The 23,818-nt window shown below is 42.2% G+C and overlaps 1 protein-coding gene across 2 annotated transcripts; it reads right to left on the bottom strand.

The window, feature by feature from the left end:
* Positions 1-29: 29 nt before the first annotated feature.
* COPB2 (COPI coat complex subunit beta 2) lies at positions 30-14,016 on the bottom strand. Of its 2 annotated transcripts, none has more exons than XM_041416239.1 (22): positions 13,891-14,016; positions 12,465-12,602; positions 12,128-12,214; positions 11,144-11,270; positions 10,434-10,582; positions 9,176-9,322; positions 8,035-8,134; positions 7,763-7,905; positions 7,333-7,532; positions 6,934-7,044; positions 6,606-6,694; positions 6,423-6,529; positions 5,995-6,138; positions 5,220-5,350; positions 4,739-4,946; positions 4,399-4,509; positions 3,405-3,619; positions 3,039-3,131; positions 2,779-2,959; positions 2,589-2,657; positions 753-845; positions 30-375 (listed from the first exon to the last, which is right to left on the bottom strand). In XM_041416239.1, the coding sequence occupies exons 1-22, from the start codon at positions 13,891-13,893 to the stop codon at positions 280-282; spliced, it is 2,742 nt and encodes a 913-aa protein (XP_041272173.1). In that variant the 5' UTR covers positions 13,894-14,016; the 3' UTR covers positions 30-279. The 2 variants fall into 2 exon arrangements, with proteins under 2 accessions (XP_041272173.1, XP_041272174.1); XM_041416240.1 differs by having other exon boundaries at positions 753-842.
* Positions 14,017-23,818: the final 9,802 nt, after the last annotated feature.

The following is a 23,818-nucleotide window of genomic DNA, read 5'->3' as shown; positions in this document are numbered from 1 at the left end:
CTACTAGTAAATGGAGAACTGAGGAGCAGAATGTTTAAAAGGATTTATTGAATCGCTTGATAAATGAAAACACTTTTTAGTGTGTTCTGGAGCAGGCTTACACCTTGAATTTCAACATACTGGAAGCTGAATATTTTTAGCTGTATACTTCCTTCGACATGTACATGGTCCACTTGTGATATAAAAATCAAAATAACTTGGAGCACATAGTCCACAGAACTTCATTCCTCTGGGTTTTGACCAAATTATTTCCTGATTTGGTCATCTAAAAAAGGATGTTCACTCATCTAAGATCTCTTCATCCAGATTGATATCTGTGGTATCAATATCCTCCAGATCCAAGTTATCTAAGTCATCTTCCAAGTCCAGCAGTGTCTAGGGAGAGAAAAGACTGGATGAGGAGGATACCACTATGGTTACATGTGATGCAGCTTGTGGGATGGATCTGCACTCTGCAAACCCCAGCCAAGGCCTCATGAGGAACACAAGTGCTGAAGGAGCTGGACAGCAGCTGCCTGCTTGGTGAGGAAGCCTCTTCCAGCAGTGCAGCTTTTTACCATGTGAGCAGCTGGGATTGAACTCCCCCTGCCCCCCCACCTGCTGACCTGCTCTGTTACTGTGTGCAGGGCTCTGAACCCTGCTCTGGCACTGCCAGAGTCGTGTGTGCAGTAGCTTGGTTAAACCACACTCGCTGAAGTCTAATGTAAAATGAACTGAGTGCTTGTACTTCCCCTCATAAACTGTTTGGGTACCTTTTGATCTCTTGCTGGAAGGTTATCAGAATTCTGCACAACTGTCTTCATCACTTCTTGTTTAGGAGAGGGAACTGGTTCTTCAGCCTTCTTCTAATGGCAAAGAAATTCCTTTAGACTTTTTTCAGTTTAATTCTTTCAACAAAAGCAGGTAAACAAGCAGACCTCTAATGCCCCTTGCCCAGTGGTTCTCTTTCAGCTTCCTTCAGTTACTCTTGAGCCAGATCTTCACTGTCAGAAAAGATTCTAGTCCTCACCCCACTGGAGACTATTTCCCTCCCTAGTATATTTGAAGGAGTTGATGATGGAACTAACTAAAATGAGAACCTTGAGAAATTATCAGTTCATTTTAAACACCGAAGTGCTGTTAGTGATTTTCAACATCCTCATCAGGAGAGACTTAGTTGAGACTGACAGCAAATTTTAGTAGTTGCTGGGCTTAGTGTTCCAAATCCTATAATGGTTTAACACTTTCTTCTTGCTTCACTGCTGCACAAATTTGACACTAAGATAATTCATCAGTCAGTATTATTATTGAAGCAATGGTACTATTCAATTAACTGTATTTAATTATATAATTAATCTATCTCTTACAAAATGTCCCATATTCAGCCTCAGCTGTAAGAGACAATTGGGGTTTAGGGCTTCTATGAGAACATGAGCTGAATGCAAAGATACACTGAGGTCTTCTTGTCAGCCTCTATGGCAAGCTAGTTCTCAGTTCTTTCCATTTGTTTCCCATAGGTAGCCCAGACAGTGTTGTTTATCATCTTTAATAAATGTGCAGACAAGTTTGATTTTGCTTTAATAGTATTTCCTTTGATGCACAAGAGGTAAAGAGTCACTACAGAGGCTTGAAAGTAACCTAAACTCTCTGCTCTGTCAGGGATGTCCAAAACTGTATTTTGTAGTGCACCTCCTATGAGGAAAAACACACAGACAATGGAGAGCTGTAGCTTTTCTGTTTCTCCTTCAGTTTCCAGTGCAGTTTTGATTATAGATGTTTATAGCCTCCAAGAGTTGTACCATTATCACTGCCTTTAAGAAACCCTCAGATTATGATTTTCACATACAAATGTAAAGTGTATTTGACTTGAGCAAAATTAGAAGTTGTCATCTTCTCCCTCCAAGAGTTGTACCATTATCACTGCCTTTAAGAAACCCTCAGATTATGATTTTCACATACAAATGTAAAGTGTATTTGACTTGAGCAAAATTAGAAGTCGTCATCTTCTAAGGCTCTGAAAAGCTTTAAGTTTGTTTCAGTCTCTATGCTTATACTTTATAGTTGTCCTATTTTCTGCATAAGAATTGGACAACTGAGGTGGTAAAAAATGAGTTTGTTACTTCAGACATTGTTATATGTTCAAGTACCCGAGTAGGATTCCTGGTCAGTTAGTTATGGAGCCATGTTATTCCACAACCATGGAGCACACCAGCAAAGAACACAGCATTTGTCATTGCTGTAATGGGCAAGAGTTTCAATCTCCAGCTACTGAGCTTTCAGAAAACCAGCTGCAGTCGAGGCAGTGTTTGTAAATGCAACTGGAGTTACTTTTCTGTTGGATGAATTCAATGGAAAGACTCTAGAACTACTCACACTACACAGGGTGACCCAAGGTAAGGAAGCACACAAAAAATGTCACGATCAAGAAGCTGTTAGTAGGTACAGATGTAGATTAAAAAGAATCTGAGGCAAAAGAACATGAAGCCAACTGCAGCACTTACAGTTAAGGTAATAAAAGCAACAATTTGTCCATTATTGGTGAAATATTCTCCAGGGTAGAAGTCACTGTAAGATAGCAAAGTTCTCCCTTAGATTCATCACTCACTGACCTGAGATGTTATTATTCCAGAGGGCTCAAATCCTTTTGCCTCTTCAAGTAAGTTTCTTTCTTCATTTGGCTAAAAGTAAAAAAAAAAAAAAAACCCCAGACACATTTAAGTGTTGCACTGAGTTCCTTAGAGCTGATTTTACACAGCACCCAATCTTACTCTTCTAGAGACAGTAAAACCTTCTACTTACAGTGACAAGGGGATATTCCCTGGCTGGCCTCAAGTCAGCAAGACTTTGCTTAACATACTCTTCAGCAACAAAAGCTTCCTTTAATCCAGGGAAAAGATTTTCGTATTCTGTGGGATCAGCAAGGGACTCAGCAGCCTTCTGATTGACTTTAGAGAGGTTCTCCCGCCAGAGTTTAACAACCCTGGAGATGCAAACCAGATTTGGTACAGACAGCTCATTCAGACAACACAGCTCACACTCTGCATGTGCTTAGAAATTACCTTGAAACTTGGCTTGGCAAATACGTCCGTGCCAGGAAAGCAGCTTCAGGGAGACGGCCCGTTTTGATCAGGAGTTCCAAACATGAGTCAAGCCTAAAAAGATTTCAAGATGTGATTTTAACCAGTAAACTTAATAAAGACAAATTTTTGTATTAGAACAGCTGTTTATTCTATTCTATTAATTTAAAGTGCTTTCATTTCACTTTAAATCCAGTAGCCATCATAGAATGAGCTTTTCTAAGAAGGACCTATGCCCATGTTTCTCCATGAAGTTTTCAGTTAACTGAAATTAACCACCTGAAGAACCTGAGGGTCTCCACACTGAGACAGCAGAACTGAACAATCAGAAGCTCATTTGCTACTTACTTTCCCTGTAGGAAGTAGCTCATAAATGCCACATTATTCTTGCCATCCTTTTCTGCACCTTCAGCCAACTTGTTCACCATGCTGGCATTCCCTGAAGCTGTGGCCAGGAGCAGCAGCCCTCCGTAGTCCTGGGCATGGTGGAGACACTCCTGGGCTAAGCCAAACTGGCATTTACTGATGGCAAGCTCTGCAAGCTGCTTCCACTTCTGCTCTGACTGATTGTACAAAAGGGGAGAGGGAGGGAAAGTAAAAAACCAAACCACTCACATTTCTGAACAGCATTTAAAGGTTTTGAGAGCACTCAGTATGAAAATGTAAGTTGACTTGTGAAGGTGCTGTATCCCATGACTACACTTGTCTTCTCATTGAGGTACTGTGATTACTGCAGCTTCCCAGCATGACACAGTGAATGTTAAAAGATCCCTACCCAGCTGTAACATTACATAAAATAAACAGCTTCTCAGTAAACATGGGAGGCAGGCATAACTCTGGAAATTTAACTATAACAATCTCTTAAAGCTCCCAAGTTAACCCTCAGAATGCTGAAAGGCATTTGTGTCTGTAACTCCTTCTAAATAGTTCAATTATTTTACAGCAGGAACAATGAGATTGACTCTCTGCAGAATAATGATGGGACAAATCAGTTTTTTAGTGCAGCAGTCTAAGTTTGCCAAGGCTGGAACAAAGCTCTGAAGGCTTCAGCCCTGTCTTTCCTCCTCTCACTGTTTGGTGATTAAGGCTTGGTTCTGAGCTCAAGTTTTGTGTTCTCCAGGAGTTCCCGTAGCTTTCTGAGCAGACACCATTCTTTGTCCCCATCCCACAGCTCAGAATCCTTGGAATTACAGGCAGAAGGACTTAATCACAGGAGTTGGAGGCATTTCAGTTGTGTTTAGGGAATTGTATTGCATCCCCACGTACCACTGCCGTTTCTTACAGGCCCTCTCAGACTCCCACTAATACTCAAAGGATGAATCACACAAATTTATATAATTACCTCTGCTTCTACTGCGAGCTGATAGGCTATTTTTAATTCTCCAAGTTGAAGAGCAAGTTCAAAACGATGCTCTGGATCTGTAGATACTGCAAGAGCTTGTTGTTTGAAGCCCTAAAATAAAAAGCTGACAGTGAAGCTGGGACCTGTCAGGTCAAACATAATCCTAAATACTTTAACAAAAGCAGTCTGAACAGAAGGTTACAGAGATCTCAAACAAACAGGATAATTAACAAGAGTTAATGCTCACAGTTAATATCACTGGGTTTTGCTTAGCAGACTCAATTATGAATGTGAATAAACTGATTTATTTAGTTGGATAACTAAGAAGTAGTTTTCTTGCCTGTTTTTCAAGAAAATGTGCGACCCTGGTTCTCTGTTCTTTTGGGATTGTGGGAAGAACTTTGTCAGCCATGCCGAAATCTCTCCTCATCACTGCAGTTTGATATTCGAGCACTGAGACCAGCAGAGAGTAACTAACAATGTTTAGCTCTTTATCGCCCAAATACAGCCTGTTGTCCTTGGGGATATACCCCAGGAGATACATTGTTCTGAAACAAAACAAAGAGCACTCACAGTCTGTAGAAAACCATTCCAGTAGCTCTTATGGTAGCAAGAATACTCCCATCAAACATTTTGCTTTTCCTGGATGTACTCTTTCAAACATGAAGCTGTCCATCCCTCAAACTGCACTGCTGCCTCACAACACCCCTCTCATTCCCACCCCTGGTGCTAAAGAAGGGCACAGCAGCAGCTGCCAGCGTGCACCTTGAACTCCCTTCACTGACAGAGCCTTGAACACTTGAACTGAAGCAGCAGCTCACCTGTCCAGGTGGGCAATGGTGACAATCTCTCCTCCAACGTAGTAGTTGAGTCTGTTCACAGAACTGGTGTAAATAAAGCAGTCACCGACCCACAGACCTGTTTTCACAATCTCCTGGATCTCACCAAGAACCTGCAAAGCAAATTTTGGGTAATTAGACACATAAAAAGGTACTTCTAGTTAGCAGAAAGACTACTGCAATTTAAAATATAATTCCATATTCTATATTTTAATCGTTGGGCAAGTTGCAAATGTAAGTTTAGATATAGATTAGAAGTACATAAATGATAATTTCATTCTACATGCCTGCTACCCTAATTCTTAACGAAGCCAAGTATCAATCTAGGAAACCAGCACCAAACTAAGCATTAAGCAAGGCAATCAAAGGCAACTTTCCTTCTGAAATTTTGATTCACCAGATGAGGTTTTTTCACTTCTCAAACTTGAGTAACATTTCAAAACTTGAAAATTGTAGAAAAAAAATTAAGCAATGACCCAAAAGTTTTAAAAAATATCTCTACAACTCTCTGAAAATAGTGAACAGATCAAGCATTTCTCATGCTGAATCGTCTGCTATGCTGGGATTCAGATGGGGATACACTCCTCAGGAATGCAAAAAAAAAAAGATTAAGTGTTCCTCAGGCAGGTGCACAAAGTATGATACTAAAAATGGTCTGGAAACTAACTTTTAAATTGGACTATGTTAAGGATTAAGTTTGCTGCACTCTCTTGCTTCTACATCTCTAATCTCATTCAATTTTTTAAATAGAAGGTACCTCAAAGGCATCTTCAATTCCATCTTCAGTGACACCTTCATGTGTTTCTTGGGCTGCTGCCACTTTTTCTGACAGGTACTTGAGAATGAAGAATGACTCTTCTGTAGCAATGCACACGAGCTCACCCGAGTCAGACCAGAATATCTGTGACAGCAGAATCAACCAACAGTGGCAGTGTTATACACCCCAGGCTAAGAAGGATGATGTGGGAATTAAAGGTAAAACACACCAACTCTAGAAGCTTTAGTACTGAGAAGTCAACACATACAGGAATTTTTCTGCCCCTTCTGCTACATGACTGAGATAAACTTAAATTATTACTTTATTATTGACAGGTTTGCTTCATGCAAGAAAACCAGTTTAGTAAAAAAAAATATAAATGAGTAAATCAGACAGGTAAATATCTTCAGTCCCATGCAGAAACTCACATGTTTGGGCTGGATTTCAATCCTGCGAATCAGCTCTGTGTTCTCCCAGTCATAGAATGCCAGGCCATTAACAGATCTGACTCCCAACAGAAAGCCACCATAGATGCCTGCAAGAAAATAAAGGTGGAAGAAATCCACATTGTACAAAAACCACACCAGCATATCTATTTTTAAAGTATTTACCTTCTGCTCCAAAATCAGGCTTGAATGACTTCTTCTCTTTGAAATTTTTAAATATCTTTACAACACTGTTGCTCTCCCTGATTGCATACCTAAATAGAGATTAAATTGTAAACAATTATTTCATTTCCAAAGTAGTAAATTACTAAACTATAAGCTGCTAAAAACAACTGCATTTGAGTTATCGTCTAAAACCTGCAGAGTGCTAAAAATACAAATTTTTCAAGCAGGACAACTACTGAAAGTTCATTTTACATGCATGTTTTCATGGCCTGAAAATTAAAGTAGCAGCTGCAAATGTAACACAAAGGAAAAAACTTGCAAGACTTACTCTGAGGAGTCATGTGCCCACACAAACTCCTGTGCAGAACCAAAGCTCTTGTTCCTCAGAGCCATGGCTGTGTAGATGATGTATTCACCATCACCACACACCACCACGAACCTGGGGCAGGAGAGAGAGGCACTTGTCAGGTATGTGTCCAGGTCAACAGGCAGCAGCAAGAAGGCAGATAATCTGTAAAGGTAAAGGCTCCCATGCCCAAGGTAATCACTGAAACACAGAGCATGAGCTTTATATATGCCTAAAATGTCAAGGAACTCCATTTCCTTCCTGAGTCATGCTCCTTCTGGTCTCCACTGAGCACCTCTTGGACTTTGGATCCCTTTTATTTGAGCCTGTTAACAAAAAAACCCCAACCAGTTCAAGGGAAGTGATGAAGCAACGTGTTACCGTCCATTAGGGTTGTGCTGGATTGTCTGAGGATAGATTTCACAGCTGCCCATATCCTTCACAGCCAGTGGCAACCTCTCTCCATCTTTGATTTCAGCATCTCCCATTGCTTTCAAGTTAGCCTGCTGGACTTCGGAATGTTTAGCCCAAATAATTTTTCCATTTGCATCCATGGACATGGCAGGTTCTTCACGACCGAGCTAGAAAGTATTAAGAAAGAAAGAAAGAAAGAAGTTAGGCTATGGAAATAAATACATTGTTAATTTTCTTTTCAGCTGAAAATACCAAGTGAAATAGCTAATCTCTATCAAAATGCCAATTAAAATGCCAAAATATCAGTATTTTATGTATTATCCCAGAATCAGAACCAGTTGTTGCGCACACAGGACAGGATGAATCACAGTTTCTCACTTCCAACCATTAACTGTACCTTAACAATGATGCTGCCCTCATCATACCCCAAAGCCACGTTGTTGGAGCCCCTGAGGCTGGCCACGCACCACACCCTCTCCATGCCGTAGTTCAGGGTGCTCTCCAGGCGGTAAGTGCTGGAGTGCCAGATCCGCACCGTGCCTGGGGAAAAACACAGCCATGGATGCGTTCATCTCAGTGTGAGGGCAGCAGGGCTGCAGCCACACCACCACAAGAGCTCTCCCCTCAGTGCTTTTCCTGTCCTTCCCACACCAGAAAACCCAAAGTTACCATCCTCAGAGCCGGTGATGATGATGGGCAGCTCCGGATGGAAGCTGACGCATGACACGTTCTGAGCGTGGCCTTCCAGTGTCTGGACACAAGTTTTATTCTGAAAGAAGGAGAGAACACAATGCCGCATTTTAACACTTGTTTCTTAAAAAAAAAAACCTCCCCCAAATCAAAAATAGATCTGAAAATTCTCTAGATTCCTTAACATTTGCAAGGCATTCAAACAACAGCACTAAGCTATTAAAAGCTGATTGTCTTGAGCTTCCTGCCCAGAAGAAAATACTTCCCTTGACAGAAATGTTTTCCTCTATTTTCAGATGTGTTTATGGTTAGAAAATATGCTTTCTCAGAGCTGCATAGCACAACACATTAAAGCATGATAGAAAGCTGAGTTCACTGTGAAAAAAAATCACAACCAAACATTGCATTACAGGTGAAAACGTATCTAATTTAGGTCTTTGGTAAGAATCTTCATTCACACAGTTGTGAAAGACAGGCTGCTCTGCTTGAGGTAGATTTGAGCATCTATAGTGTCTCCAGCCACACGTGGTGGCAAAATCTCAAGCTCTGTTGTGTAATATTTGTGACTGCACTGAATGCTTAAATTAACAGTGCCAGCTTCAACTTCTGGGCTTGGATTTACTCCGCAGCAATAAGTTTTAGTGACCAGAAAGTACCAACTAACAACTTCTGTCTCGCCCTGCTGGCCATTCAGACACCTGTAGACAGGAAGAACTCAGGAGCTCTAGGCTCCAGCAACAGAAGTGAATCCCTGGATTAGATCTCTCTTTCCTGAGGACCATTCAAGCAGGGCACCTCATCACTCCTGCCCTGTTTGGGGGTAGAACCACTGCATGGGTGTGCGTGCAACACATGGGACTGTGCCAACGTGCACAGCATGAAACAGGAGGGGAGGGGAAGCTAAAGAATGGAAAAAAAAAATAAAAAGACGTGGAAGAATGGAGAGAGTTGATACATGAGCAATATTTACACTTGAACATAGAAGAGGAACAGCTTAATCCACAAACATGAGGCCTAAAAGGCAGGGAATCAATTTGTCACAGGAAAAACATCTAACAACAGAAACTTTATACCAAATGAGGCAGGCTGCACAAAGGCTTCTGAAGAGCTGAGCACACACCTGGTAGTCCCAGATCTTCACCAGGCGGTCATCTGCCCCAGAAATGAGGTATGGCTTGTCCCCACCGCTGTAATAGTCAATGCAGTTCACTCCTTTCTCGTGGCCTTCCAGGGTGAAGTTGGGAGAGGATGATCCAAGCTGCCACACCTGACCAGTAAAACACAACCACCTGTACCCAGCAGCCTGCTGTGTCCTGGTCACCCTAGGCACACACCTTGGTGTTGTGTCCACAAGTAATTCACAAGTCCAAAGAGAAATAACACAGAATTCCAAAGACACTGTTGTTTTCTTGGGTGAAAAACCTCAACAACTGCTCAGCAGTCCTTCCCCCAATAAACACAAATAACACGCTGAATTGCCCATGCTCTGCTCATACCTGCAAACATTGAAATTGGTTGCTTTGAACTTTTTTTAAGGACATGAAACCATATAAAGCACTGTTTTAAAGAAGTATTATGTGATTATAAAATTAACTAGCAACTAATTGTTATTATACATGAGTTTCCTCCAACTGTGCCCTGAATTTTAATTTTTCCAGCTAAAGAATATAAAATCTCACATTAAATGAGGATACAAAATGAAGCAAGTCAAGTGTAGATACACTAGTGTTTTCTCACAATGTTTATCACATTAAATCAACATTTACGTGCACCTGATCTCAACATCTGTGGCCATATGAAATCAGTGCTGGCTTTTTACAGCCAATATACTAATAATGTACAGAAAATGTGAGGAGGTGTCACCGCTCAGTGGCTGCAAATCTCTAGTCACAGATATTTAGTAACAGCTGCACAGCAGATGAGACCATGAGAAGGCTGAAGGCATCTCTAGAAACAATTCCATACACAGACAGCCAAGGACACGCAAGCAAGGGGAGAGACACCTTAACCAGGGTTGTTTTTTCTTTTTAGTGCACAGTTAAAGTCTATCTGCTACGTGGTTTCAATGCTCCCAAATCACTCATTGACAGTAAAAGCATTACTCCTCTCCCATATTTCTGTGCAGTCCAAATGGAGATACAGCACTCAGAAGAGTTTAAAGAACTACTTTCCAATTGTTAAGAGACAACAGGTAATCTGGTAAATTTACTGAATTACTCAGCAGGTGCCTGGTCCAATGTCCAGGTCTCTGTTCAGTCAAAATTCTATTATTGCACCTGATTTTAAGAATTTCTGACCCATCATCCATACAGGATTATTGGCTTGTGTACACTGATGACCACTTAATGACTAAAAAAACCCAAATATAATTCCTCTACCTTAATTGTCCTATCCAAAGAGGCACTGGCAAACTGGTTATTGTCTTTTGGGTTTATGACAATCTGCATGACGTAATGGGTGTGTCCTTCAAACACCTGAGAACAAGACCATTTCTTATCCCAGTCCCAGAGTTTGATCAGCATGTCATCTGGAAAAAACCACAAACAACAAACAACCAAGCTTCAGTGGGTGATAACAACCTCCTTAAAGGGCATAATCCTCCAGAACTTCATGGTACAGGCTGGAAAGGAGGCACTGATCATAATCTATTTGCATCTATAGGATTACCAGTCCTTCAGAAGGACCAAAGGGAGATGAAAGCTGTCTGTTGCTTTCAAGTCAGATTCCCAGCTAAAAACTTACTCCAAACCACGGTGAAATTTTTTAAAAACACAACCCGAGCTCTTACTTGAGAGTCTGCCACACTAATTAGCAGATACACTAACGTTTCCTCTGGCAGATATTAAGAAAGAAGGCTCTTTGCTCTTCTCTGACAAGAGCACAAGGCATTATATTTCAAATTTTAAGTGCAAATGATATTCCATTAAAAAACATGAACATCTACCAAGAAACAACAAAATGACAACTGTCATGTTGGCTTCTTGCTCAAGGACTCCTGAGTCTTCCCAAGAAGACCTGCAAGCCCTCACCCCACGGGAAAGAGGAGCCTGAGAAGAGCTGACCATGCAAAGATCCCAAAGACTCTCACCACTGCTTGTGAGGATGAAGGGCTGCGTGGGGTGCACTGCGATGCACCGGATGTAGTCAGAATGGGCCTCAAACATGTGAACTCTTTCCAGGGTGTTGTAATTAAAGACTCTGATCTGCATGTCATCCTGGGAAAGGGAGGAAAAGCCACATGAAAAGAATCTCTTGTGCAGTGCACCTTCTATGCAATCAAGGGAGCTAGGGAAAAACATTCCACCCTTGAAGAGAACAAAATCTTTAAGGAATTTTTCTTCCTAAGGATACAAATTACACTTGGGATTCAGAAGACTATAAATTACTGCTGTTTCAAGTCATTTATGAAATGGAAAAAACTTCAATCAAATTTTCATTTTTACAAGTAACTGAGTTATGGCAGCATATTGCAATGAAATTACTTTACTCCGGGTACAGGGCAGAAGACTAGGAAATGAAAGTTGAGACAAAAATATTTAGGCATTACCTTAATCTAGCCAAAAAAATATTCTCTCCATAAAGAAAAAATGTGTTACCAAGATCAAAATACAACTATTCCTCTCAAGGTACATTCACCAAATAAAAGCAGACATTTTTTTCTAGTGGTGAGCTAAACTAAAAAATTGTTTTTAATAGAACCAAGAAAAAAAACAGAAAGCAATTTCAAATTCATCTTATCTAGGATTGTCAATAGTTTCATCTTACTTAAAGTAGCACCTACGAGACTGAGTCAGAACTCTGTGCTGAGTATGTTCCAGCTGGCAGTAGAAGCTGAAATCTATCCACCTGGCATTACCTGCAGAGTCAGTCACCTTAGCAGGTTGCTCTCTTTGAAATGAAAATGTAAGCTTACCTTAAAGGAGAAAACTTCTGGGAAGCTGTAGTGAAGTATTCCCTTCTCCTCTACAAATTCAGATCAGATCAGATTATTACATGATGCAGAAAGTAATGGCATGAAATTTGATCAGAGAAAGTGCAGCTGAACAGGAAATCACAAGAGGAAACAGCTTACAGCTCCAGTAACAACCCAGTTCTTCCTCGCCACGAACTTGGCAGCTCTCACTGGCAGATCACACACTTCAAAATTCTTCACCAGAGTCTGAAAATAAAAACAGTTCAGTTTACAGCACTGGAGAAATACTGACTTTGAAAGGAGCTCTTCTATTTTCTTAACAGCCTGCAATACGTCAATTCCTTGCCTGCTGATACAGCGACTCTTGTGCTCAGCCAGAGAAGAGCAGTCAGTCAGCAGCAGTGACCGAGGATTCTGTACAATTCCATTCTCCAGCACCAGATACACAGGTGCCAGTTCTGCCCATTTCACAGCAAGGCACAGCTAAAGGCCTCACCTGTGTCTCGTGGTTCCAAACACAGACACTGCCGTTGTAGAGGCTGGCCAGCATCCATGGCTCCGTGGGATGCAGGTCCACGCTCTTGACGCGGTCAGAGCGGGCGGTCAGCTTCCGCTTGATGTCCAGTCGCAGAGGCTGGGGAAACAATGGGGAGCACGGGGGATTTAACAGCAAACTGGCTCAGCAAAAGGAAAAGGAATGCTGCAGATCACTCTTAGGATAAAAGGATCCAATCCTGCTGTCCAGGCAGACAGAAGGTTACTACTCCTTTCTATCTAGCTGCGTATCTGTTTTTGTAGGAAGACATCACATCCCCACCAATGGCAGTGGCTCTGCTTAATTGAATTCTGTGAAATTCAGAATTTCTTCATACTGTAAAAGTATCTCCAGCAGAGTCAAAAAAAAAAAAAAATACAGTGCATATCCTCCTGGTGTCCCTGAACTATGAAAGCAAAGAGAATTTACTCCTAATACAAATGTTAGAAAATACAACTTCCTGCTACTTCACCTGACAAACCAGCAAGAAAAGTCAGCTACAACAGAGCACAACATTTGCCCATTATAAATCTACTTCCATTCACAATTCCACAATTACGTTTTAGAATGGAACACTGTCTTGTAGAAACTGAGAGCAGGGAAAAGTTTAAGTCTTTCCCTTACAAAAAAGGCTCTGACCTTCCACTTTAATCACTGGCAGTGTAAAACTAGAGTATTGAAAGGGCATGAAGTCTACAAAGTGATTTTCTAATACATTCGAGGCATTGTGGATTCCTTTAGACACTCACTGGCGATCATTTAACACTGCTGTTATCTCAGAGAACCCAGTGGATAATGGCTGACCAAAGAACAGTGCATGTACTAATAAAACCTGCAGTTCCCTACGTTAGACACTGCAAGATTTCTAATAAATTCGAGGCATTGTGGATTCCTTTAGACACTCACTGGCGATCATTTAACACTGCTGTTATCTCAGAGAACCCAGTGGATAATGGCTGACCAAAGAACAGTGCATGTACTAATAAACTACAGTTCCCTACGTTAGACACCGCAAGGAAAAGAACCACCTGGTTATCAGCTAGTACCTGAACCAAGCTATGACATGGGGTGTGGAGAGGAGTTTGGGCTCACTTCTGCTGCAAACACCACGAAGGCAAGCACAGCTCCGCTTGGCTCCGCGCCTATCCCGGGAGCCGCTGGGACCGCAGCTCCCGAGGGCCGGGAAGGGCCCCTCCGAGGGCTGAGAGCCCCGGGACAGCCGCTCGCTGGGGCTGAGAACACCACGGGCAGCACCGCGCTGCGGCCCCGGCCCCTCATGCGCTCGGTCCGCCGATCGCGGGGCTGCGCTGCCTTGCCGGGGCCGGCTGGGATGGTCACCCTCCCGTAGCGGGGACGAGGCGCCCCCGGGACCCTGCCTGTCGCTCACCATGGCCCCGCTGTGCCGAGGTGCCGCCCGGTGTGCCCCGGTGTGCCCCGGCCCCGCTCCGGCGCCGCCGCCCGGGCTCGCTCCGATCTCCGACGTGGAGCTTCCGGACCCGCCGCTCTCGCGACAGCGCCGCCAGGGCTCCCCTCAGTCTCGCGAGATCGAGGCTCTCCCGTGGGATGCCGGGACGTGTAGTCGGCGGCGCCGGGGCACGCGGCGCGGGGCAGGGTGGGAGTTGTAGTCGGCGCGCGCTGGCTCAGGCGCGGGGCCGGCGATCCACGGGCGGGACGGGACCCAGCGCGGGTCCTCGCACCGCAGCCCGAGCGGCACTCCGTGTGTCTGACAGCGTTTATCGAACACCTTCTGAGCCCTGTCAGGCTCGGTGCTGTGCCCACCGCCCTGCGGAGCCTGTTCAGTGCCCAACCTCCGTGAGAACAGCTGTTTCCTGATCTCCAGCCTCAGCCTCTCCTGACCCAGCTCTCTGCCGTTCCTTCAGGTCCTGTCGCTGACACCACAGAGCAGAGATCGCCACTGGCCCCTCGCTTCCCCTCATGAGCATGCTGGAGGTTGCTGTGAGCTCTCCCCGGGTTTCCTGCAGGCTGAACAGAGCAAGTGTCCCAAACCACCCACACGGCACCCCCGCCTCGCCTGCTCGTGGCCTCCTCTGGACACTCCCGAATAGCTGAATGTGTTTTCTGTGCTGTGATGCCCCAAACGGTGTCTCCTCAGGGTCCCCTCAGTGAGGAGGCGCGGTGAGGATCTCCAGGAGTGCGGGCTGTGCCCGCTCCTGTCCCCTCAGGGCAGTCTCGGTGTGCTGACACTGCCGGGGGACCGGAGCACGGTGACCGCGCTGCGGGGCGACCTGCCGGGGAGCACAGCGTGCCCGTGTCCCTCAGAGGCAAACACCGAGCCTGGTCAGTGCTGCCGACCCGACACGGCCAGTGTGACACTTTTCTCTATCATTTTGCCAGCTAAAATTGCTGCAACTCCAAACAGCATGTAACAGAAACGTGGGGAATGTGAGGGTTTGGGAAGCACCAGACCACGAGGAACCACTCTTGAGGGAATTTCTCCTACCCCTACTCCCAGACTGAAGTTCCATCTCTAAAAATTGCATCCCCCACATTTTGTTGTATAAAGGAGAGGAATAACACAGAGGATCTTACATTAATTGGGATCCAGTTAAGGAAAATTCTCCTTTGGGTACTAGTGTTCAGCTGGGGATTAGGAGCCCTGTGTCCTCTATCCCACAACACTGCAAGAAGGATTACACCGGCCTGGAGTGTTTACAGTCTGAAGGACATAAACAAACAAAAGCCAGAGAGAGCAGAACAGTTACTGCAATTCTTGTCATTTTCACTCCGAGGGAGAAATGACAGATAATTAAACCTTAAAAAAACCCCACAAGTCTGAGAAGAGAAATGCCTGAAGCAAGAAAAGGGGCACAATATTGTCAACTGCTATGGATGAGTTTAGACTTTCAGCTTCCTTTAAGTCTTGCTTTCCACTTTGAATTTATTACAGTGATGATTCTACAGTGTAATGAATAACACTTAAAAGTACAGAATCTGAGGACGCAGAATCTGGATAACCCCGCCTAAAAGGAACAATTTGAGTAAAATTTTGAGTGTAGTTCAGGATTTTTAGATGGCTGAGGTGGAACACTGAAAGAAGAGATGTAGAGGAAAGTGACCATAATAGAGAATGTAGGTGATGGGGGATATACAGCACACAGTGTGTGTTTTTCCTTGAAAAACTCAATGAAGTCCTGTCCGGAGAGAGATGAGATTATTACAGGGCAATCAGAGATGGTCAGCAAGGTAAGGGAAAGATGAAGGAGTAGAGCTTGTTAATCAAGAAAATAGCAGCAGAGAAAGGAAGAAATTATTCTGCTGTTAGCTTCTCCTGGGAAGTTGTATTCATAGAAAAGCTAAGGGAGAGAGAAAAAGCACAGGGTATAAGCCAAGACTGACCTTACAGGAGGAAAGAAGAAATGAAAAAAAACAATTAAATTCCAAATAAGAAATATCCCTCACAATCTGTAAGAGGCAAGTTTACCAGCTGGGTATGAGTTCTGAGTCCAAACCATGATCGGTTGTGGAAATTAAATGGGTATACAGAGGGAATATACTATGTATTGGTGTGCTTTTTCTGTGGTTTTCTGTGTATCCTGCACTGACCACTGTTTCATCAGGGGCTGCATACAAACCAGCTGGACCTGTGGTGTGTCCCTGAGAAACCTTTCAGTACAGGGATTACATGAGAACACACTCTCTGCTTCAGGGTTTTTGTGTAACTCAACAGCTATTCCTATGCTTGTTTACTGAAAGATATTTTTCAGGTAAAAAACCCCAACAATGTTTTACTGCAGAGCAGTGACAGAGAGGTAACTCTGTTCCTTGTGGGCATTGCCCTGAAGTTCCCCAGTGCCCCTTTCTCACCTCTGCCTGCCTGGCTCTGCAGTAGCACCTGCTGCAGCTTACCTGGAGCAGCACACCTGGGCTGGGTATTTGGCTCTTTCCTCCCAGGCTTGGAAGAAATCTGACATTTTCCTTACTCTGGAGGAAGGGCACAAACCTGAGTTTGCCTGTCTACTGTAGCTACCAGATATCCTATAGACCACAGACAGGGAAAGGGGAGAGGATGATGCAGGGAAATGATGAGATGACTGCAGATGAGAAGCCACAGGCCTGTGCAGCCACAGGCCTGGCTTCCTTCAAAAACCAGAATAAAGCTGTACAGAACATTTTCAGTGCAGTGGGAAGGGCCATTCCACAAGTGCCTTTTTGTTAGGAGCACAGCCAGCATTTCTGTAAGTGTGGATATAGGTGTGTCCACAAGTGTGTAACAGAGGAACTGCTAATAGGGTGTTGCAGGACACATTTCCTATAGGTGCAAAGCTACTTTAAAATCTCTTAAAAAGCATTAAAAAGCAAAGCATTAAAAAGGACCTTTGTTATTAGCCAAATAATTGTCTCTCAGGAGAGCCAATCCACTCAACCTTACTTGTCTGAGATCTCAGCTTAATTATTTTGGCTATAAAATTACTGGCAGGTTTTGAATTTATTCGGCAATAAAAAATTATTTTGGAAGTAGGAGATAGCATTTTAAGGTTTAAAAAAAGGTACAGTATCATTATTTCAGAGAGATGAAAACAGTTTGGGATACCAATCACAAGCACTGATTGTTTATTTTTACTGTACCAAATGAATTCTAACTGCTGTTTTAACAATAAATTACCAGTCCACTTTCTTTTTCTCTCAAGTAAAGACTAGAGATCTGGAAACAAGAGTCAAATCTATGTGGCACATCCCGTATGTGTGAAAATTCCTATTCAGCTCTGGAGTGCTGTCAGGTAGAGCCATATCTAAAAAGAAATAATAAATGTAATTTATTATTAATATTAGATATAATAAATATAATGTAATGCATATGTATTACATGTAATATTTATATGCAATAAATGTGTGTGCTGCTGCTTGCTGCAGTAGGCAGCTCAGTCCTGGGGTCCAGGGTTTCGTTGCCCTGATTCATGTACCCAGGACACAAGTTCTTTCTCCAGGCACTGCTGGTTCTCCTCACAGGGTTCTGTGGCCCCTCCTGGGATCTCTGAATTTCACCTGGGGCTCAGCTCCCCAAGGTCTCAGGGCTTGGCTGAGCTGTTGTTGATGGTTTACCAACTCCCTAAGTGAGCTACCCTGTAACCTGAAGTGCTGTACTGTTCTCATAAGGTCCTTGCTTTTAGGAGAAACAGAGGCACTCACCCCTTCAGGTCAGCTCTACAGGACTGTGAAGTGTTTATTTCGTGTGGAATTAATGTGCTGTGCATCTGATTGCCAGGAGTTAATACCTGCAGTGCAGTGAACTGAAGCAAACTCGTTGCAGCCTTAACTTGGCAGCCAGTGAAGATTGATGGAACGTGGTGGGTTTAAAGGAAAGGTGTTATTAACGTGGAGGTGGCAGAGCTGTGAGACAAACCCTGCTGTAAATCTGCATTAAAGCCTCCCTTGTTAGGACAGCATTTCACTCTCTGGTGGCTCAGGGACAGCTGTGGTGGGGAATGCACTTTGTCTCCTTTAGTGTGAGCTGCCCAGCCTGTCTCTTGCTCTCTAGGAAACATCCCAGCCTTGGATACAATCCTGACCCACGCCCCAAACATTAACCTGACTAGAATAATGAGGAATTTAAATGCCAGTAAAGAAATAAAAACTGCCAAAAGGCTAGAGTTCAGATTAGAACAAATATAATCCCTCCAAAACCTGCAACCTGCCTGTAGCAGCCTGATGATGCATAAAATGATTGTTTCCAAAAATGGCTGTTCCTTCAAATGCAATCAGGTATGTGCTGCATGCAGAGGAATGAGCTACTGCAGTCAGTAAAGGAGAGACTGGAAGTTTTGTATTTTGTGTCATCTAAATAGTATTGCCTGACACTTTCATTACAGACCTGCCTTTTCAACTCACAATTCTGCCAAACCTCAGCCACATGGGTTTGGATTTTTTGTACTGGGAGTCTTTGTCTCAACAAGATAACCTATTTCAGACTGTCTTCAAATTTCAGTAGAAAGGTTTACTGTTTTTAAGGGGTTTTAAGTGAACACAAATACCACCTTCTTTAAAATCAGCAACAGGATAATCAGCATACTTTCAGCAGCATCTGATATGGATTTAATTTAAAGAGAAAATCAAAAGTAGTAATTGTGGTAGCACTGTAGTATGTGATACCCACATGCTAATAACAAGGAGAGATGTCTTTAAACAGTCGTCTCTGAGAAAAAAAAAGGTTGTCAGTGAGAGAGACTGAAGTGTTGTACATAATGTAAAGACTCCAGTTCTTGACCTCTTGTGCTACAGCTTCTTTGGGCCCATTTGATTCATTAGATAAGTGCTATCTTTATGTCATTCATGTAATCACTTAGCAAGAACCATCCTGATTGACCTGTTAGCACTCCTGATTTATTAACACTTGCTTCTTGTTTTATTTCCTGGAGGCCACAGTTCCAATTCTGGCATGATTCCATTTCCATTAAGATTGGTGGCAATAGGGCAGGCCTTAAACCACAGAAGTGCTTCAGAAGGCAGCAGTTTATATCCTCCCAGGTATTCCAAGGTTGGAGCTTGTAATTTCTTTCTTTATCAGATTTACAATGCCTTCCGCTGTAGTTGAATGTTGGTGCTAATGTTCTTTTACTGAGTTTTGAGGCTTCAGATAAACTTATTCCATTTTCGATGCTCATCTTCAAATCTGCCAAACTGTTCCTAAGATCTGATTCAGTGAGCAGTTTAGTTTGCCCTGAATATAGTCTTGAGATAACATGAACTAGAAATCCTAAAATGACTTCCTCTTGTCTGGGGAGTATCAGTCCAGTAGCTACTTAAAAATTTCTGTAATGACATTGATTTCAGGACAAAGAGATTCTGTGATTTCCATTTTTATTTGCTTTATATATTTTTAACTTATCGCTGCTGACTGCAGAGTTGGAGCATTCTTGGGAAAGGATTCAGCATCAGGTTTTCCATAAGCTGGCAGAAATTGTTTATTGAATAGCATGGGTTGCCAGCACCCTGGAAAACTGAGAACACTGTGTTTGTTTTCTATTGAAGTTAGACAAAATTGACATAGAGATATTTTTTTTTATCCAGATAAAAAGTGGTAATAAAAGGAAATTTAACAGCAGCACTATGGACACTGAGTCAACGTGAAAGGTTCGTGGCCAGACTTTGATAATTGACTGTAGCTTGTTATGGAAGAAAGTCGGTTGTTTTCTCTTGATCTGGCAGTTTTGCATTTTCCAGATGCAGAAGTGAGGCTTCAGCTCCTACTGCAGTGTCTGTGCAATGTCCAGAACAATCCAGAATCCGAGGATCTCGATATCCTGTCCAACAGCCTACATGGTGTCTGCCTCAAAGGAGCAACAACGATGGTAAAACTGCTTTTGTGGCAGTGCAGTGATATCAGACAATACTTTCCACATGTGCATTTCATCAGCAAACAAAGAAAAGAGGATAGGGTTTCAAGCACAGATGTCACTGTTGTCACTAAGATCCCAAGGCACAAAGTCCTTTGTCTTTATCATTTGATAGCAGTCGTTTCCCCAAGGGCTCAAAGGCAGCTCTGCCTTGTGGTGTGCTAGGCACAGAACACCAAACCCTGCTGCTATGTCTTGGTAATTTACACAGGGTGTCAGAAGAACCTTCTAGAAACCCCACATGTGCCCATATTCCAACACTATTCTCTCAAGATATGCCTGTCAAATGGAAGGTGGCTTTGTCAACAGGTTTGGAATTAAAAAAAAAACCCAAACCTATTATTATTTTAAAATTAATTTACAGCAGTGTAATATGTAGGTGTTTTTCTAGGAAAGGTCAAAGCCCTCTACATTTATGATTGGAGCTGCATAGTTACATGTTGTACGAGTTTGCATTGTGTTCAGAAAACCAGCAGCACACAGGGTTCTGTGGCATTTCTGCAGCACTGAATGCGTGTCTTTGTATTGGAAGATTTTTCTTCACAATAACCCAGTAACAAGTTGTTTATGTAGGAGAGCAGGCCGTGATGAAAGCTATATTAAATTTTATCCTTGCTCTTTTTACAATAATCATACATAAATAACATACTGCCAGAGGCAAATAAAACAATATATTTATATGTACAAGCACTGTTTCTTTGTTTTCCCATTTCTAGTAGAACCTGAATCATTAATTTTTTCAGAGATACAGTCATATATAAAAAATCCAACAACATTAGTGTCTGGTGTGTACCTTCTTTGTGTAGTCTGAAGACTGCAAGTTATCTCAACAATCTCTGTCCATTGTTTGAATTTCTAAACTCAGACTATAGCAATGAATTTTTTTATCTTTGAATACCTCTTTTTCAATTTTTGCTCAGTATAATACATAAATGGAACCTGACATAGGATTTGCAGCATTCAGATCTTCTGGACAAATTAATTCCCAAAGATGAAGTATAAAATCTGTTGATGAGTGAGGATCAGCAAAGAATCTCGGTTTAGACTAAAAAGGTTTAGACTAAAAAGGCTTTTAATGCTAGAGGTTTCTGGTTCAACACTTGTGCTGCTGTTCTTGCCATTCTGTAATACAGTCAGCTTCCCCCTCCCTCCAAGCAGTGATAATAACCATCACCCACACATACTTTTATATCCTTTAGCAATTCTTCCATCAAAAATAGAGATGGATTATTTCTTATATGGCTTTCCAAATTAAAACTGAGGAGTTTTAACAACATGTAGCCAGTATGTTGTTGGAATTTCATCTCTTCAAAGTAAAAGTACTTGGAAAGTTGTGACGGGTTATGAGTACAAAAATTATCTTAACAGTTCTGTTCTTGAGAATAAACGACAAGGATGTTATTCAATTTTCCACAGAGGTATGACAAAAATGACTATTTTTGGTTTGAGGGGAGAGGGCAGTGTGAGTGCAAGATTCACCACTCGATGGCGCCTTGATTCTGTTCATCTCCATTTCTTTTTCTTCTCTGATGTCTTGACACAAAATCCCAAAACTGGTTTTGTAGAAAATCTGTCTGGGAAAAAAATATGTATCACGTATTTCTAAAAGATAGTTTTTACTGTCTTTTGCTGAAGTAGTGAAAATTATTTAAATTTTCACTGATTCCTTTTAACTCCAGTCTTCCAGTGAAAAAAGGTGAATTCCCTCAGTTTTGGTTCAGCAGTTCTTCAGTGTAAATACATGTGGGCAGACAATGGCATGGGAACAGTTCCTGGCATCAAATCAGCCGACAAGGCTTTTTTCCTTTGTGATACCTTCTCCTGTGTCCAGGGGCTGCACTGCACCTATCACAAAAACCCCAAATATAACAGATTTTAGATTTTGCTCTGTCCTGTGCACACTTGTCTGTTTTGCTGACAAAATCAAGGCTTGTTGGATGGGTTTGTAACGGGAAGAGGTGCCATCCACTCTTTGAAACTTTTCAAAATTAGTTACAAAATTACTTGAATGAAAATGCTGTCTGATTTTTGATGTGAACTATTCCATGACAAATGATGACTATTGTTGCATTCAATGTAGAAGAAATCAGTGCCGGAGTTGTTTGAGGGCTCCTCTGAGATGGGATTCAGAAGATTGACTCTGGATGCAAATAGATGCTGGAAATGTTTATAAAATAACACTGGAGGCTATGTCATTCTGCCAGCAGGATCTTTAGTGATTGTGTGTTGGCTGAGAGAATTCTGCTGTTTGGGCAAGTAGATTTGATTTGCACAAGACAAAAACTGGGCTTTGTTGGCTGTCATCATGTTTGTGTTTATAGATTTGTGACAAAAGGAGTTTTTGAATAAAGGAGTTTTCTGGCAATAACCCTCTGCAGTGTAGACCAGAAATTTGAGGAAATTTTTCTATGCTGAAGGTAACAGTACAGAAAAGAGTGCTTATTGTACTACTCATACAAGTGCTCTTAAAAAACCAAATATCACTAAGTTAAAGCATTTATCTCCAGAGTAGATGCTGCAAATTCTTCTGTGGCTCCAAGTAACTTCTAAAAGTTACAATCTCCACTTTATAGGGAACTACAGAAACCAAGATTTATTTCTTTTGCTCTCTAAATACTGCCAGATAAGAAGACCTGACATTGAACTGGATATAGAAGTTCTCACATGAAATTTTCTCCTACCAAAAGATATTATCTGGTGCTTTCCATCCCCCTCCCCCCCCCCCCCCCCAGCCCCTGTTTTTTTTTTTTTTTTTTTGCTATATAATCATTATAATGCAGGAGGAAAATGGTGATAAAAGCACCTTTATGTTCCTCAGTCAGTGGAGATTAATTACTGCTGAGGCAGCTGGCAGGGAAGGATAGGATAGTAATGGTTTAATGGTTTCATTTCCAAAACCTATGAAGTGGTCAGGGAAGAAGAATGAATTATAACCTTTTAACAAAGTGAGATCAATTGATAGAAATATTTTCATATTTTGGTCCTTAAGTCCAAGTGGAATCCAGAAAAATAAACATGTCCCTCAAATGCTCTAGCATTGACCTAATATTTAAGAAAACTACTTATTTAAGGGGAAACTGGCTGCTGGGTGTGAGACTGGGAACACACTTGGCTGCAGAATTCTATCCGGAGTGATGGACTGAGAACTCTTGGTTGTTCTATTGCTGGCCATTAAGGCAGAGGACTGCAAATATTTGGAATAAATTGCAAGCCCAGAATATGACATAAATCTGATTTATTCTAGAAAAGAATTTTAATCCGTGTCAATTCCATTAGGGAACAAATTTGCAGCATGAGGTGAGCTATTTGGGACTTATTCAACCCATTCCAAGGTGCCAAAATGTGTTCAATTTTTCACTGGAAGATTCCAAATATGTTCTGGGTCTCTTTTTATTTAAATTATTTGCAGTAGGACAGGAACAGAGTTCTGTCACATACTTTATAAATAAAACCTAAGATCTGAGAAGCTGTTATGGTGTTTTCATGCATGACCTTGCCAATATTTGTTTATATTGAGATACACAGTAAGCAAAACAGGTTTGGGGTTTTTTTTTTTGGGTGACTTCATGAAGGATTGACTTTCTTATTTGAAACAGATGACAAAAACTGTATTAACAGCACCTAGAGATTTATCCTTGTGAAGGAGGCAGTTATAAAAACCTAGAAAGCCAAGCTCAGGCAAAGGCTGGAGCTGCCTGGGCTTCCACTGGAACCACACTGATGTGGCCAAGGGTTCAGCTCCTCCTGCCACTGTCCCTTAGTCCCAGCCTCTGTCCTTTGCTCTGCTGCAGAACCCCTGTGCAATCAGTGGGGCCACAGAAAACCTGGAGCTGCTTATTGTTTTGGATGTCACACGTCCCCTAAACCAGAAATCCTTCCGTTCTGATCATCCAGGGCCTTGCTGTGGAAAACAGTTATTTTCATTCAGCGACTCTGGCTGTGCTAACATTTTAACTAAGTGCT

Source organism: Onychostruthus taczanowskii, unplaced genomic scaffold (genome assembly GCF_017590055.1).
Source record: "Onychostruthus taczanowskii isolate IOZ18803 unplaced genomic scaffold, ASM1759005v1 scaffold51, whole genome shotgun sequence".
Taxonomy (NCBI): Eukaryota; Metazoa; Chordata; class Aves; order Passeriformes; family Passeridae; genus Onychostruthus; species Onychostruthus taczanowskii.
The sequence above is the reverse complement of the archived record's forward strand: the minus strand, read 5'-3'. Positions and strand labels throughout refer to the sequence as shown.